The sequence below is a fragment of the Montipora capricornis genome, chromosome 14 (genome assembly GCF_036669925.1).
Source record: "Montipora capricornis isolate CH-2021 chromosome 14, ASM3666992v2, whole genome shotgun sequence".
Taxonomy (NCBI): Eukaryota; Metazoa; Cnidaria; class Anthozoa; order Scleractinia; family Acroporidae; genus Montipora; species Montipora capricornis.
In genome coordinates, this window is record NC_090896.1 from 13176822 (window position 1) to 13191821 (window position 15000).

General features: G+C 37.7%; 1 protein-coding gene across 2 annotated transcripts in view; it reads left to right on the forward strand.

Annotated features, from left to right (window-relative positions):
• The window catches only part of LOC138032415 (uncharacterized), a 36156-nt gene that overhangs the window by 6288 nt on the left and 14868 nt on the right, over positions 1-15000 (forward strand). Inside the window, exons 3-6 of one of the 2 annotated variants that reach the window (XM_068880079.1) lie at positions 1067-1141; positions 2672-2784; positions 6066-6110; positions 9127-9227. In XM_068880079.1, the coding sequence (XP_068736180.1) occupies positions 1067-1141; positions 2672-2784; positions 6066-6110; positions 9127-9227 (334 nt within the window). The remainder of the gene's footprint in view (positions 1-1066; positions 1142-2671; positions 2785-6065; positions 6111-9126; positions 9228-15000) is intronic. The other variant, XM_068880078.1, reaches the window with a different exon arrangement.

Here is a 15000-nt window from a genome sequence, read left to right on the forward strand (position 1 = left end):
AACAAAGTCTGCTACAAGCCTAGAAGGCCCATGAGGCCGGCGCTTATCTCCGGTTTCTGTATCATGAAGCAACTAGGAGTATTTTCTACTCCCCCCTAGATGGAATGCTAGTCCATGGCAGGGTTACCCCCAGCATTAAATGCGCCGATACCCATGTATACACCTAGGTGGAGAGAAGCACCGTGAGAGTAAAGTGTCTTGCCCAAGAACACAACACAATATCCGTGGCCAGGACCCGAGCCCGGACCACTCGATCCGGAGTTGAGCGAACTAACCATGAGGCCATCGCACCTCCTGCATGAAGTAAAGTTACCGGTACTCACAGTAACTGATACCCTTGGCATTACAATGTGAGTTACCAAAGGTGTGGTTACTGTAAATGTGAAGGGGCTATTTTGAGACACAACCATTTTGCATTATTGGCCTTAACTGAATTGTCTTCCAGGGCTCCTTGCTTTTCCACTTTCATGTTTTAGTTACAGTTAGCTGTATAAACATTGTCAGCATTGTTAGAGAATTCTTCAATTTATAATGGTAGATCTGGCAATAAGAAGGAGTTGATGCACCAGTAGATCAGATGGATCGTCAATGAGGCCTAAGCAAAGAAACACATCTAGAGGTGAAAGTCCTTGAGACCCTGTTACATGCAGTTATGATTATATCCACTGTCCAGAAGGTTATTTCCCAAAAAGACTATGTGCTTGCATTCGCAGAAAAGGCCGTTTACCAGGGTTTCAGAGGTTCTTCACAAAAACTACAGTAATCGCCAAGGGCTTGAATAGACCATTTAACAGTTGTGTGCTTAGTTACCTGGCCTTTGAATATAAGTGAGGCTGGAGTTGACTTTGCTTTGATAGAGACAGATCGACCTCACTGCCATTCTTATATAAGTTCCTATAATTAGCATGAGAATAAGATCATTAACATAAGAAAACCAGTGAGGTTTCTATCAAAGCAAGGTCAACTCCAACCTCGCTTTCATTCAAAAGCCAGGTGACTAAGTATGCAACTGTAAAATGGTCTATTATAGACATAGACAAATGCAGATGTTTTGTTTTACGTGTAGGGAAATGGGACAAACATTGTGCGGATTGTACCATACACAGCAGTGCAGTTTGCTGCCTATGAAGAATTCAAAAAAGTATGTTTATTGTGTAAAATGCTTTATGATTACAAAAACAATTGAAAAATGATGAGTTATATTAATTATTTAGGCTGGGATGTTTGTTTACCTTCATTGAGTTTTTAAAGTGTCTTGATAGAATCCTTTCACTAGTATCTGTAAAGAACCACAGGTGCCTCAAGCTCTGTGTGAGAGAAAAGGTATGTACAAATTCAGACCGGATCAACTCGGAATGATCACTTTGGATCGATGTAAAAAAAATAAGGCCTCAAGAAATCATCCTAGCCCTGTAACATTTAAGCTAACCTTGGTGAAATCGGGACAAATGTGAACTAGTTTGGGTTTACAAAACCGTTTTTTGCGTGATCCGAGATGGGCAATCCAAGTTGATCCAGTGCTACTTTTGTACCTGCCGATAAGGGAAAGAGGACAATTTTTGGCCGACAAGATGTAAGGATTTGTATGGGAATCCCAAAGAACGTTTAAAAAGATTATTATGATATGAAAAAATTCTCAATCAAAAAGCCTTACTTTTCTTGCCATAAATATCCAGTATTACTAACTTTCAGTATGTACATGCATGTACATGTAATTTATGAACATTACAACTGGAAGGAATGAAATTAGCTTGCTCATGTAGTGAGACAATTCCAGAAATTTACACATCCTGTAATTGCGAATCCAGGAACCAGGAACCTGCAATTTACACCCTCCACATTCAAAGAACTTTCACCTTTGTGAACAATTGAAAGTGCACAATTTTCACATTACTGTTTTTTCAAAGAGATTAATAATTTTGGATTCTGTTTCCTCAATTTTCTTTGAGGTTTGAATTTGGCATGTTTTTACCTAGTTAATGATTATGTATCTTTCTTTACAAGCATTTTGAATTCAATCCTCAATTAAAACCCATTGATGAAGAAAACCGTCTGGCGTTTAAGACAGATTCAAATCTATTAAGCTAAGTCTCACTCCTTGGAGTAAATTCATGGGTTAAAGGAGACATACAGGTAGTTTTTGATTGGATGTAGAGGTTGTTAACCCATTGACTCCTGAACTGCCCTCAAGGACGAGTTAAATCATATGGTGTTAAGCAGAGTAAGTCTCTAGAATGATAATAATATTGCTCTTGGCTGTGCCAAGGGGGTTAATATTATTAGTGCAAGTTTGAGAATAATACATATCATGCACATATCATTGTTAAGCCTGAGGGACGGGGCTGTGGGGGTTGGGCATAGTGTGGGGATTTTGACATCTTCATTAAAAAAAATTCAAATTCCCCACCCCTGGGACAAAATAATTGGTCAAAATCCCCACCCGGCAGCTAGTGAAAATGGATGAATGTCCTTCGTACAGTAAACATTGCTACCCAGGGGACATCACATACAATTTAAATCTCTACCCAGGAGACAGACCCACGATCAACTCCCGTTGTTAGCCCAAACCCCCCTCCCTTGGGCTTAACAATGATAGGTGCATAACAGCAGCTACACACAAGTGATACCACCAGACTGTATATTTCATTTACGTACATACCGGTATGATTAGTTATTCAGAATTCCTGAAGATCCCAGAGAGCAGCATCCAGTCTTACGACTTACAGCGGGAGCACTGGCTGGCATTGTGTCATCTACTGTCACTTATCCTCTTGACTTAATAAGGTGTGTGGCATGCAAAATGGTCATGTTTATTTTCATTCAGTGATCAACATAACTATTTAGCTCACATTAAATGCCAGTTTATTCATTGACAAGTCTTGAGCATCGGTTTTTTTTTGGAAGCAGAATGATAATGTTAACTCACTGACCCCTCCTCAGGTGGCCTAGGATATCCCCCACCCCCCCCCCTCCCCCCACTTCCAGGGGTCAATGAGTTAATGATAATGAAAATCATCACCATCTTCACCGAAATGTTTATCAGTTATACTTATTCCAATGTCTTTCAATTGTAAAAATTAAAGCTAACAATTGGCCCATTTAAACAGAGTTAATAGAGGGAGACTGGTTATGAAAGCCGGTAGATTTCAAACAATTAGAGCAATAGCGGGGCTCTGAGGTTGAAGGTACAAGTTACTTGATCGTGAAGGTGCACAAATTTAAGACAAGATGGCAGATTGAGTAGACAATCTCTTGCTATGGGGAGACAATTTGTGACCGTATTTGGGAAAACCGGGCTTAATGAAAATAGCATTAATGCATTTTCAATGCATTTTAAATGCGTTTATAATGCATTACAACGCATTGATAATGGTTTTCAACACATTTGTAACGTTATTCAGTCCATTGTAAAAACGTTGACAATGTTCAACAAAATGTTTAAGAATAATTTTCAAAGTTATTTTTAAATTAGGCATTTTAGAATCGAAGGTGATGAAGCAGTCAAACAGCAATTTGTTGCAACAGCTAACAATGTGAGTTTTTAAAGAATTGAGACTCAGAGAAGTTATGTTAGAAACATTATGCAACAGTTCCTGTGAAGTCCACACAGTTCTTCACCAAGGAATGTTGCCACATTATTGTCAACCAAAGTTGCCGACTGCCTCATTGCATACTGTAAGAGAAGCAAGAACTCTGGTGACAATGCATGGTAATCCCACCACTACAGTATTATCTGAGAGGGAAAGGGCTGGCTTGCAAGAACTAGGAGGTAAATAATTATGTGCTGCACAATTTGTACAAGCAACATGCTAGAACCAGTACTGTGGGGAGCCAGCAAGCTATGGCAATACTAAAGGCTGGCAAACTCGATTGTATCAATGATTCAAAGCAAACTCTGATTTCAAGTTTCAACCGTGGTGGGCTATGGTCAATTACAGAGCTGGCTCAGAAGATTTTTGTAATGGCAAAACATTACTTCCGCCGGCTAGCTCCAAAAGTGGCTTCACAAGGAATTGACACTGTTACAATAACTCTTAAGGTTACTAGCTATAGTGACTATGGAATGATTATAACTGATGCAGAAATCAAGCCAGCAAGTCATGTCATCAAGGATGTATTGCATGGCATTATGACTTTATATGTACGGGTACACTCATTCTCCTTCGCAAAGGATGTGATTGAGAAAAACAAGATCAGAATGAAGCAAACAAAGGGGAGTCTCTTCGCAAGGACATTAGTCGAAGTTGCCAAGAAAATGAGCAAGGGAGACAAAGTTAAAACTCTCCATTTATAATTATTTAATTTACTTTTGTGAACAACACATAGCAAAGTTGTTTACAACATTATTAAAAAGTCAACCTTGTTTCTAGAGTTTAGTTCCAAAGAATATATTACAATGACAACGCTAAAACCTTCTCATGTGAATGTGGAACTCGTAGTAAATTTAATTAAAGATCATATCTTGTTTGAATGGAATTTGGGGAATTATGGAAAACTACTAGGTAGTGAATAATATAATTCTAAAACATGTTATAATCACTGATTGTGAAAAAGTAATGGTCTATTAGTTGATACTGGCATTTGTGATTTGCATGCTAATGTTCTTTTCAATTTCGTAATGCAAAACATAAACAAACTACTCCCTATGCTTTCTGCCATCTTAGGTAAACAGTAAACACCAGCATATAAGAACACTTTTTTCAGGTTTAAGGCTGATCGTGTTCTTATTTTAGGGGTACTTGTTGACAAATCAGCCTGAAAGTGTTCTTAAAATGTTCTTAAAATTGGTTTTAGAAATACGTCAAATTTTATATTACTAGAGGTTAATTAACTAACATACAGTGCTGTTTTGTAATAGATTTTATAGTTTGTACATGTAATGGTCTTGAACACCATAGCACTTTGATATAAGTTACCTTACTGTACAAATGTATGTTTCCTTATCCTAATACCCTTTCCCTTTGTATTAAGAACATGTTTTATTTATCAGGCTGAATTTGTTCTAACTTATTTATATGGTGCTTTATTGGCCAAATTTCAGCCTGATGTTCTTAATCCACTTTTTCTTATATGTGGGTGTTTACTGTATTGAATCCCTCTGTTCTCAGTGCTGTCTTTCCAGTGTCTCAAGTATTAAAGGAATTCCTCCAAGAACTGAAACCTGTAACAAAATTTTGATAATTAATATGCAAATTTTTGTGGATAATGTCATCATCTAAATAAAGTAGTCAAACTCTACAGTTTGACAGAAAATAAAGCGGTACTTACATAATATCCTTGGGTTTGAAGCGGTTCTCGCAAGCATGCACTTTGTCGTTTTTTATCTGCTCCCTGAAATCCTTTTGATTAGCCTCGTCTTTCGTGACAGACAGCTTAAAAATTCCTATTCCCTTCGATCGTCTGCACGATCCGCAGCCAAGGACGGAGCAGTAGACCCCTGGCATCACTTATGAATCCTCTTCACATATTTCAGTTACCGGTAAGTTATTTTTAAACTCAAACGCGAAGTAAAGCTCCTGGCTGCTCGCCATCTTGATAATCTGTGCACCTTCGTGGTCATGTGACATGTCATAAACCAAAACAAAGAGTTCGTCCTTTGAAGTCCACCAACTTTCATAACCAGTTTCCCTCTATTAACTCTGATTTAAAGCAATCCAGGTGGCCCCTCGGATTCCAGATCCCAGCCGTCGATTCCAGATCCCAAATGGTGGATTCTGGCTTCCAAACTTACAGGTTCCACCAAAATCGAACCTGGATTCCATCAGAATCTCTGAATTCTGGATTCCATACAATGGATTCCGGATTCCAAAGCCTCACATTTGCTACATTCCAGATTCCAGATTCCTAGTCACATCAGGCAATAAAAAAACGAATAAGGTCAATATTACTGTAAATAAGTTTTTGGAAAAAATTGATTGTTAAAAACATTATTTATTATGGTATAATTCATCATATTAATATTTCTTATAAAGTACATACATGTAACTCCAAAGATTAAAACTCATTCCTGGATTTAGGCCTTCTAAGAAAGCAACAGTCACATCTCACTGTTTTGATTTTTACAGAACAAGACTAGCTGTTCAAGGAGAAGGCAGTGAAAGGCGATACAAGTAAGTGCAGGAGTCCACATTCAATTTGAGTCAATTCTACTGTGTTGTCTGTTTGGGGGAATTTAGTGCATATAATTGTGAAACATGCATGTAGATATCAATTAAGAGGTATGCGGTGGCCAATTTACATTTTTATCAACTCTGTTGATAAAACCAAATTTTTGTATACTACTTCCCCACTGACGAAGCACCACACTTTCTTTAGAAACTACCCCCTTCATCATTTAAGAGGGACATAGTTTTTAAGGTGTTTGCCTAAAATCTGGAATCCCAAATAAGTAATCCAGAACACGTTAAAAGTCGATCAAAAGCTAAAATGTCACTACAGAAGCAATGCACACAATGATGGAGGCATTAGTTTAGTACAATACTCTCAAATTAAAAGATAAATAAAGTTGATAAACACCTAGTTTGTATGTTTTTTATTAATAAATAATTATGAGGTTAACGAAGTCGTAATCCATTCAGCACTTTTCACAGCATTTCTCTTTAGAATTTAAAATTTTAGGAGACCTTTTCTACCCCAAACGGGTACTTGTCAAGGGTGGGTGTTGCATAATGTCAATCAAGCGAAAAGATGGCCAATAGCATCTCACAGGCATCATAATTATATTTGCTGCAAGAAAAGAAGCATGATATTTTTGCCTTCCCTCTTTCGTCATGATGTCGGTTGAGAGCAACATGGAATATGAGGTGAGTAGTCCTCTTTGGGTATTATAGATGGTTAAATGCAGCCACAACTATTGGTGAACAGGAAACAAAACGCATTTATGTCCGACATCAATCACTGACCACGTGGGGTATCAGTAGGTGCAAAGGGTGACTCATAGGGCTTGTATGGGAGAGGTAAGCTCCTGCTCATGGGCTTCTGAAGTTCACAAAAAGAAAAAGCTCAAAAAGTTGGATGCTCTTCCGAAGTTATTACATGAATCCCTCCCAAAAGGAGTCAGCATGTGGCAATTAAAACAGAAAACATTTGCAAGATGCTGGATCATTTTAAGTGACTTTGGTTCAGGTTCTTACTTCGGATTCCAGATTTCTTGTTCTGGATTCCACGTTTTTGAGTGGACCTAGATGTTGTTAACCCATTCACATGAAGTTTAATAAAGAGGCCCCAGTTTGCAAGTAAAATCGCCTGGCATTAGCCAGTAAATCTGTAAGTCTCACTCTTAGACCTGTGAGGAAGGGTTAAGTAAATTTTTTACATTGAGTACAAGGATGGTCAGCAAAAAAGCAAGAAACAAATGCAAGATTTTCTTAAAATCTGGAAAGGGGTTTATATATACAAACAAAAATAAGGATAGAACAAATTGCAGCTTTTGAAGTCTATTTTTTGCATTTGCACGAAAGACGAGAAATTGGAGACAAGCTGTGGGGATAAGATACTGTCTGTATGTCCTGAAAAGCAACTTAGTAATTATTATTATCGGACATACCACAAAAACTCATAGCAAAGTTATTGAATGTTTCCGTTCATGGTAGTTGATTTCTATAAGAGTCCTACAAATTCCTACAGATTCCTTCAATGATGCCATATTTTTCCTGCAAGGATAAACACGTGGTTACCGGAAGCAGTTTTCCGAACAATGGGGGAAAGGGATTGACAAATGTCTCTGAAGTGCAGTTTAGGGGTGAATTGGGGAAATGATCTCACTAACTAGACAATTTAGGCAGTTGCATGTCTTTTTATAGACACCCAAAGAATTTAGGTAACTCTCACGGAATTCGAACCCACCACCTCTGTGATGCCAATGCAATTTGCCCTTACCAACTGAGCTATGAAGCCACTCAGTTAAAACCAGGCCAATTTGTAGGCCTGAATATTTGTGAAGCATTGGAAACTTGCTTTTCTGCTGTCGTCAATGGTGAGAACCAGGCTTAAAAGTAGCTTTGGCTAATAAACTGAAAAAAGCAACCTTTTAACGATCATTTAACAAAATAACGTCTATGTTGTTTTAATTGGCTTATTACATGTATTACAGCGGATTCCTGCAACCCCTGCATGGAGTCCCGTGTGGATTAAATTCCTGTAAATTCCTACAAGCGTAATAATCATTCATTATTTGATACGCTCCCATAACAATTTGCAGGGGATGGCTCAGTGGTGAGTGCACTCGCCTCCCACTAATGTGGCCCTGGTTTGATTCCCAGACTCAGCGTCATGTATGGGTTGAGTATGTTGGTTCTCTACTGTTGGGGCTGGACAATCTGTGAGCCAGCGAGCCATGTGAGCCATGCAAATTTTGCATTAAAGTCTAAGGACCCATTTCAAATAGCGCTGATAAACAGTTATTAAGTCTAAGCACCCATTTTAAAATGGTTAGCTTTCAATAACTGTGTGACTCGCACGTTTGACTCGCATGGCTCGCCATGTTGGCTTGCATGACTCACAGTCATGGCTCACATCCATGGCTTGCTGGCTCGCACATTGTCCTCACTCACTACTATTCACCGAGAGGTATTTCTCCGGGTACTCCAGTTTTCTCCTCTCCTCAAGAACCAACATTTGACTTGATTTGTGTTTATTGTTAATTTCAGTTTAGAGTGTCCCCAATTAGTGCTCCAGCACTAGAACAAGTAGACACTTGAATAAAGTTCCTTTCCTTTTCCTTTATCATGAATTGTCCCCAGCTCCTTCTACCCAACTTCAACGTCAATCATTTATAGGATTAGAGACAATTGACGTCACGAAGTGTCCTTGAACTGCCCGATTTACCCCAGCCTAAAAGTAGCATTATTGTTGGAAATAGGTAGCAAAAACATGGACTGAAAGGGACATGTTACGTTGGATATCAAAATTAGGCATGCATCTAATTATAATTTGCATTTCTGGACATACCGTAAGTGGTAGTCGGTGATTGTCCCAGATAAAATGATGCTAAGCCCTCTCTTAAGTAGAGGTGCATCCCTGGATGTGTTTTTAACAAGAGACATAAATTGCAAAGCAGATAGTGTTGTTACAGCATATTAGAAACGGTTGTGCAACCCCCATTGGTATCATCTTTCTTTCCCGCAGAAATATAAGGCATGCGTTTATTACCATTATTAAAGAAGAAGGTGGTTTACTGAGTGGATGTCTGTTCAGAGGACTTGGACCATCATTAATAGTAAGCAGCTGTGAGTTATCTGGAGACTGCTCTTATTATTTTCTGTTATTTTTTATTTAATCGATTAATTTAAAGTATATTTTTTTATATATTGTATGTCACTTTGATTGTTTCTGTTTGTGCCCTAATATTATTAAAAGCCTCAAAATGTACCGGTAAGTCATGCACGCTTATAGTGGACTATTTTTTTGGGAAATGAAGGGATCATCACTACTGCAATTTCTCATCAAATAGCAATAATAGTAATAATTACTATTAGTAAAAATAATAAAATAATAATAATATTATTATTACTATTATTATTATTACAAGGTCGCACAGGAGTGGGAAATATTGTCTTCAAAATTCAGTATCAACAAGCAGTCTCCTTTAATAAAGTTTGAGTACTTTTCGAAGAATTCTTGCTGACTGTAATTAACAGTGTCTTTTGTAATTCTGCAATCCAAATTTCAACAGCAATGTCTTTGAATCTATCAGTTAATTTTTTGGGTATTTTTCCGAATGCTCCAACCATAATTATTACTCTTAATTATCATAAATTGTAATAAATTGCATCAAGATTGCACATGTGTCAGGAATTTAGGAGTTTAGCAACCTCAGCATGAAGGATAACATTGCTAAACTATGTAAGACAGCGTTTTATTACATGTATACAATGTCATTTGGAGGGTTAAAAAAATGCTTGTCGAGGGAATCTACTCAGACATTAGTGCATGCGTTCATTTCAAGCACATTGGACTATAGAAGTAGACTTCCAGTTGGTACACCAACGCATGCAGAATGGATAAGAGAGCAATTGATTTTTGTGGAGCCAAAGCACTCCTCCCACATTACTTGTTTTTATGTGACCTTTATTGGTGGTTGTTTGTTTGTGTGTGGTTTCTGGTCGGTTGGAGGATTTTTTGAAAGATCTTGGGATTCCAAATGTGTTGGGAGAAATGAAGGCCTTTGCACTACACTAATCCTCCAAAGGACACTGTTGTCAGGTTGTCATTCAATCTCAGTGTTATTGATCCCACTCCTCCCACTACCACTGGAACAACCTTTGTCCTCACACTTCACATTTTTCCTACTTCTCTTGCAAGACCTTGCTACTTTTCAACTTTGTCATCTTCCTTCTCTCTCATCCTACCACCTCTTGTTTTTCTAGCTAATGATCATCAAATCTGGCCTTCTAGCCCTAATTTCATGGCCTGTTTGCACACTGAAATCCCATTACTATTATTATTATTATTAATAATAATAATAATAATATTATTATTATTATTGTCATTGTCATTGTTATTATTATTATTATTATTATTATTATTGTTATTATTATTGTCATTGTCATTGTCATTGTCATTATATTGTCATTGTTATTATTATTATTATTATTATTATTTATAATAAAAAATTTATTATTATTATCATTATTATGATCAGATTCTCAATTTTTGCTGGTTTTTCTATGTCACATCTCAGCTCCCTCCCGCAACTCAGAGATGCAATACCTTTCTCAGAATAATGTGCTGTTCCCAACAAGGCTGACATCTGGGTGCTTCCAGTCATATCCAGTATACCTAGGTACTCCTGCCACTTTGTACATGACGAGACGCAAGTGGGTCTGAACTGGAAGTACCCGATTTCTGAATCCAATTAAGTTGTGGTTTACTCAGTAATGACTCTTCTGTCAACAAAGAGGGGTAATAGGATTAACATGTCAGTTATCTAATTTAGCCTTAACGAATAACATGCGTTTCTGTCATTTGAGAATAAGCCATTTTGTTCGTTTCAATCACATGAGCACGGCACGGCCACGTTGATCATTGTGATTTCTTGCGCGGGCTAAGACATCGCGGAAGATTATCCACGATTTTCTCGGGTACAGAGCCCGACACTCCCCCCGTCGGAGTGTCCAAGGAAAAAGTGGTATGTGTTAAGCAACATAGGTTATGGAGACCGTCTGAGCTGCTGGTGCGCTTTCCAGAGGAATTTGCTCGGTAGATGGAGCTCTGTTTGAAGGAACAGCTTCTACAGAAGTTAAAATCGTCACTTCATCGTTTGGATTAATTGTTTTATTCCTTCGTCATACACCGGATTCACCACTGTATCAAGATGAGCTATTTGAACGGCTAAGAGAATTTTTAAACAGTCTTGACCTTAGCCTTTGCAGAGATCAAGTTATCGGTGCTTGCTGGCTGACTCCACCGAATTGCCGTTTGAAAATGCCATTGTCATCTCACATCAAATGGACAACGATACTGGCTGCGTCTTACTAACCCCACCGGACAGCTGTTCAAGTAAGGTAAGTTGCAATCGAGCCATTTGTGGTCTCGTAAAACTGGGGCAAAATGAAAGGAAAATTCGAAAAGAAGTGTCTTATGTTTATTTTTCGCTTAAAATGTTTGTTCGCGATAGATCTTCATGATCCAGAAGCTTATTTCACATTAGGAGCCTTGTAAACGTTCTTTTCAAGTCTTGCGAACATTGTTATTTTGATGAAAGCAACAGACTTTCGTATTTTATTTTCTAAGCTTATTGTTAATTGACGATTCAATACCTACTTAATGTTCTACATCTCCGAACATGAAGGATTGCCAAAGTAAAGATATCAACACCCCTGGAAAAAACATAGTTAAGACTTGCTTATTGCCTTTTTTTTCTAGATCAACTGGAAGTCGTGATGATGTGGAGTTTTTACTCGAAGAAGAACTGAGCAGTATCCAGCTTTATGAATTGCGCATGGTTTATGCGAAATACTACTTCTGGGTTATATTGGGCTTTTGCCTTATAAATTGACTCTCTTAAAGATGTAAATAATGCATTAAGAAGTTATGGCCCTAAATCCTTCAAGGGTGATAGGCTCACAGAACAAACAGAAATTGGAAAACACAATGTCGATGTCATGTGTGCGAAAGTAAAATTGAAGCTTTCTTTCTAAATACTAAATAAATATTGCTATGTGGCTCTCCAGAATGTAATTATTCATAGATGTGTGGCTTTCCAGGATTTAATTCATTATCAATGACATTTTGGAACACATTACGTGTAGCTTGAGCCTAAGGCTTGTGACTTTCTTTCGACAATAATATAAACGTCTGTCAAATTTCCATCATTTGAGGCTTTAGTATATCTAGTAGGAAGTAAATACATGTAGAATGTAGTCTGTCAATATTTTACTACAAAGGTATCAATATTATTCTTGCGTTAAGGTCACACAAAACGTGGCATTCTGGCCAATCTTGATGAAATTGGGGAATATTCCCTTCCAATTTTTTAAATCTCTTCTGCATAACTTAACTGATCAGTTTTCAGCTAGAACTGGTGATGTTAAGAGTAGGATCCATATAGACCATCGTAGTGTGCAACTGTTGCTTTTAAAAAATCCTTTCCTATTGTCAAAGCTTGGTTATACTAATGAAGGTGACAGTGGCATCCAGATGTATCGTTGGAGTGTGCAACTGTTGACTTTTAACATTCTTGTCCGATTGTAAAAGCTTGGTTACTAATGAGGTTGATAGTGGTATCTAGATGTATCGTCGGAGTGTGCAACTATTGACTTTTAACATTCTTGTCTTATTGTAAGAACTTGGTTACTAATGAGGTTGATAGTGGCATCCAGATGTATTGTCGGAGTGTGCAACTATTGACTTTTAACATTCTTGTCTTATTGTAAAAACTTGGTTACTAATGAGGTTGATAGTGGCATCCAGATGTATCGTCGGAGTGTGCAACTATTGACTTTTAACATTCTTGTCTTAATTTAAGAGCTTGGTTACTAATGAGGTTGATAGTGGCATCCAGATGTATCGTCGGAGTGTGCAACTATTGACTTTAACATTCTTGTCCGATTGTAAAAGCTTGGTTACTAATGAGGTTGATAGTGGCATCCAGATGTATCGTCGGAGTGTGCAACTATTGACTTTTAACATTCTTGTCTTATTGTAAGAACTTGGTTACTAATGAGGTTGATAGTGGCATCCAGATGTATCGTCGGAGTGTGCAACTATTGACTTTAACATTCTTGTCTTATTGTAAGAACTTGGTTACTAATGAGGTTGATAGTGGCATCCAGATGTATCGTCGGAGTGTGCAACTATTGACTTTTAACATTCTTGTCTTAATTTAAGAGCTTGGTTACTAATGAGGTTGATAGTGGCATCCAGATGTATCGTCGGAGTGTGCAACTATTGACTTTAACATTCTTGTCCGATTGTAAAAGCTTGGTTACTAATGAGGTTGATAGTGGCATCCAGATGTATCGTCGGAGTGTGCAACTATTGACTTTAACATTCTTGTCTTATTGTAAGAACTTGGTTACTAATGAGGTTGATAGTGGCATCCAGATGTATCGTCGGAGTGTGCAACTATTGACTTTTAACATTCTTGTCTTAATTTAAGAGCTTGCTTACTAATGAGGTTGATAGTGGTATCCAGATGTATCGTCGGAGTGTGCAACTATTGACTTTTAACATTCTTGTCTTATTGTAAGAACTTGGTTACTAATGAGGTTGATAGTGGCATCCAGATGTATCGTCGGAGTGTGCAACTATTGACTTTTAACATTCTTGTCCTATTGTAAAAGCTTGGTAACTAATGAGGTTGACAGTGGCATCCAGATGTATCGTCGGAGTGTGCTACTGTTGACTTTAAACAGCCCTATCCTGATGTAACAGCTTGGTTACTAATGATGATGTCTGAAATATTGGTTAAAGTTACTAATATTCATTAAGGCGTTTTGCCCACGTGTACTGCATCAAATCGAGAATAGCTTTTGGTAGCACTAATTTTGAATTGGAGTTATCTGTTTGTTTTTGTGAGCAATTTACGACATTTCTATAAGTAAATCATGTTAATCTGAGTAAAAACTAGGTGTGTTTTTAGGCAGTGATAAAATACAACCACACCTGCCCGGATATGTTTTTCTAGGAAGAATATACTGAGTACATATTAGAGGATGATGATTCATTGTCTCCTGATTATTACTTTCTTATTTTTTTTATAGTGGCAATTTTAATTATTCATGACTGAGTTAAGGAGAATCAAACTGGGTTAAAATGATTTTAACCCAAATTTCATTTTGAACTATGACAATGATGAGTTGAATCGAATGCAAACTGATGAGCAATTAGCAGACAAGCAAGACAATTTTTGTCAATGAAAACGAAATGGGGTGTCCCAAAAAAGAAGACCCGAAGACCCCGAAAACTCGAAAAAGTAACCCAAAACCCTCAGTTTTGGCTTACCGTAGGCCTAAAGTTATTTTTTTGAGTTACCTCAAGCGAAGTTCAAGTCCTTCGTTCCCTACAACTTGTTTCAAAGTGAAAGCTGGGCGATCCGCCATATTTAGATGAGTAACCACTCTCCACATGTGGCCGGACATCTTCATTTCCCGTCGGATGTACATGGCCCTGTTACACTCTGAAAACCAACTTTAGGCCTAGGGTTTAAGGTTTTGAGTTACTTTTTTCGAGTTTTCGGGGTCTTAGGTTCTTCGTTTTCGAGACACCCAACGAAATGCCCTTTTTATAATGTACTTTTTGAAGCAGTGTTACAAAATAGCAAGAAATTAAAAAAGGACAACAAGTACCAGTAATCTTGCTATCTGATTGACTAATTGAGAGTCTTGGCAACGCTGTTTGCGTCATTTTGGGAAATAAACCAATCATATTGCTAGCAAGTTTTTGACAACGCTTCGCTCTTTCTTTTTCTGATCTTGGGCACGCTCTGAAATAAACATTTACTTTGAGGTTGAATGAATAAACTCGAATCCAAACTCGAACATGCCTTCCTCCCTGAAT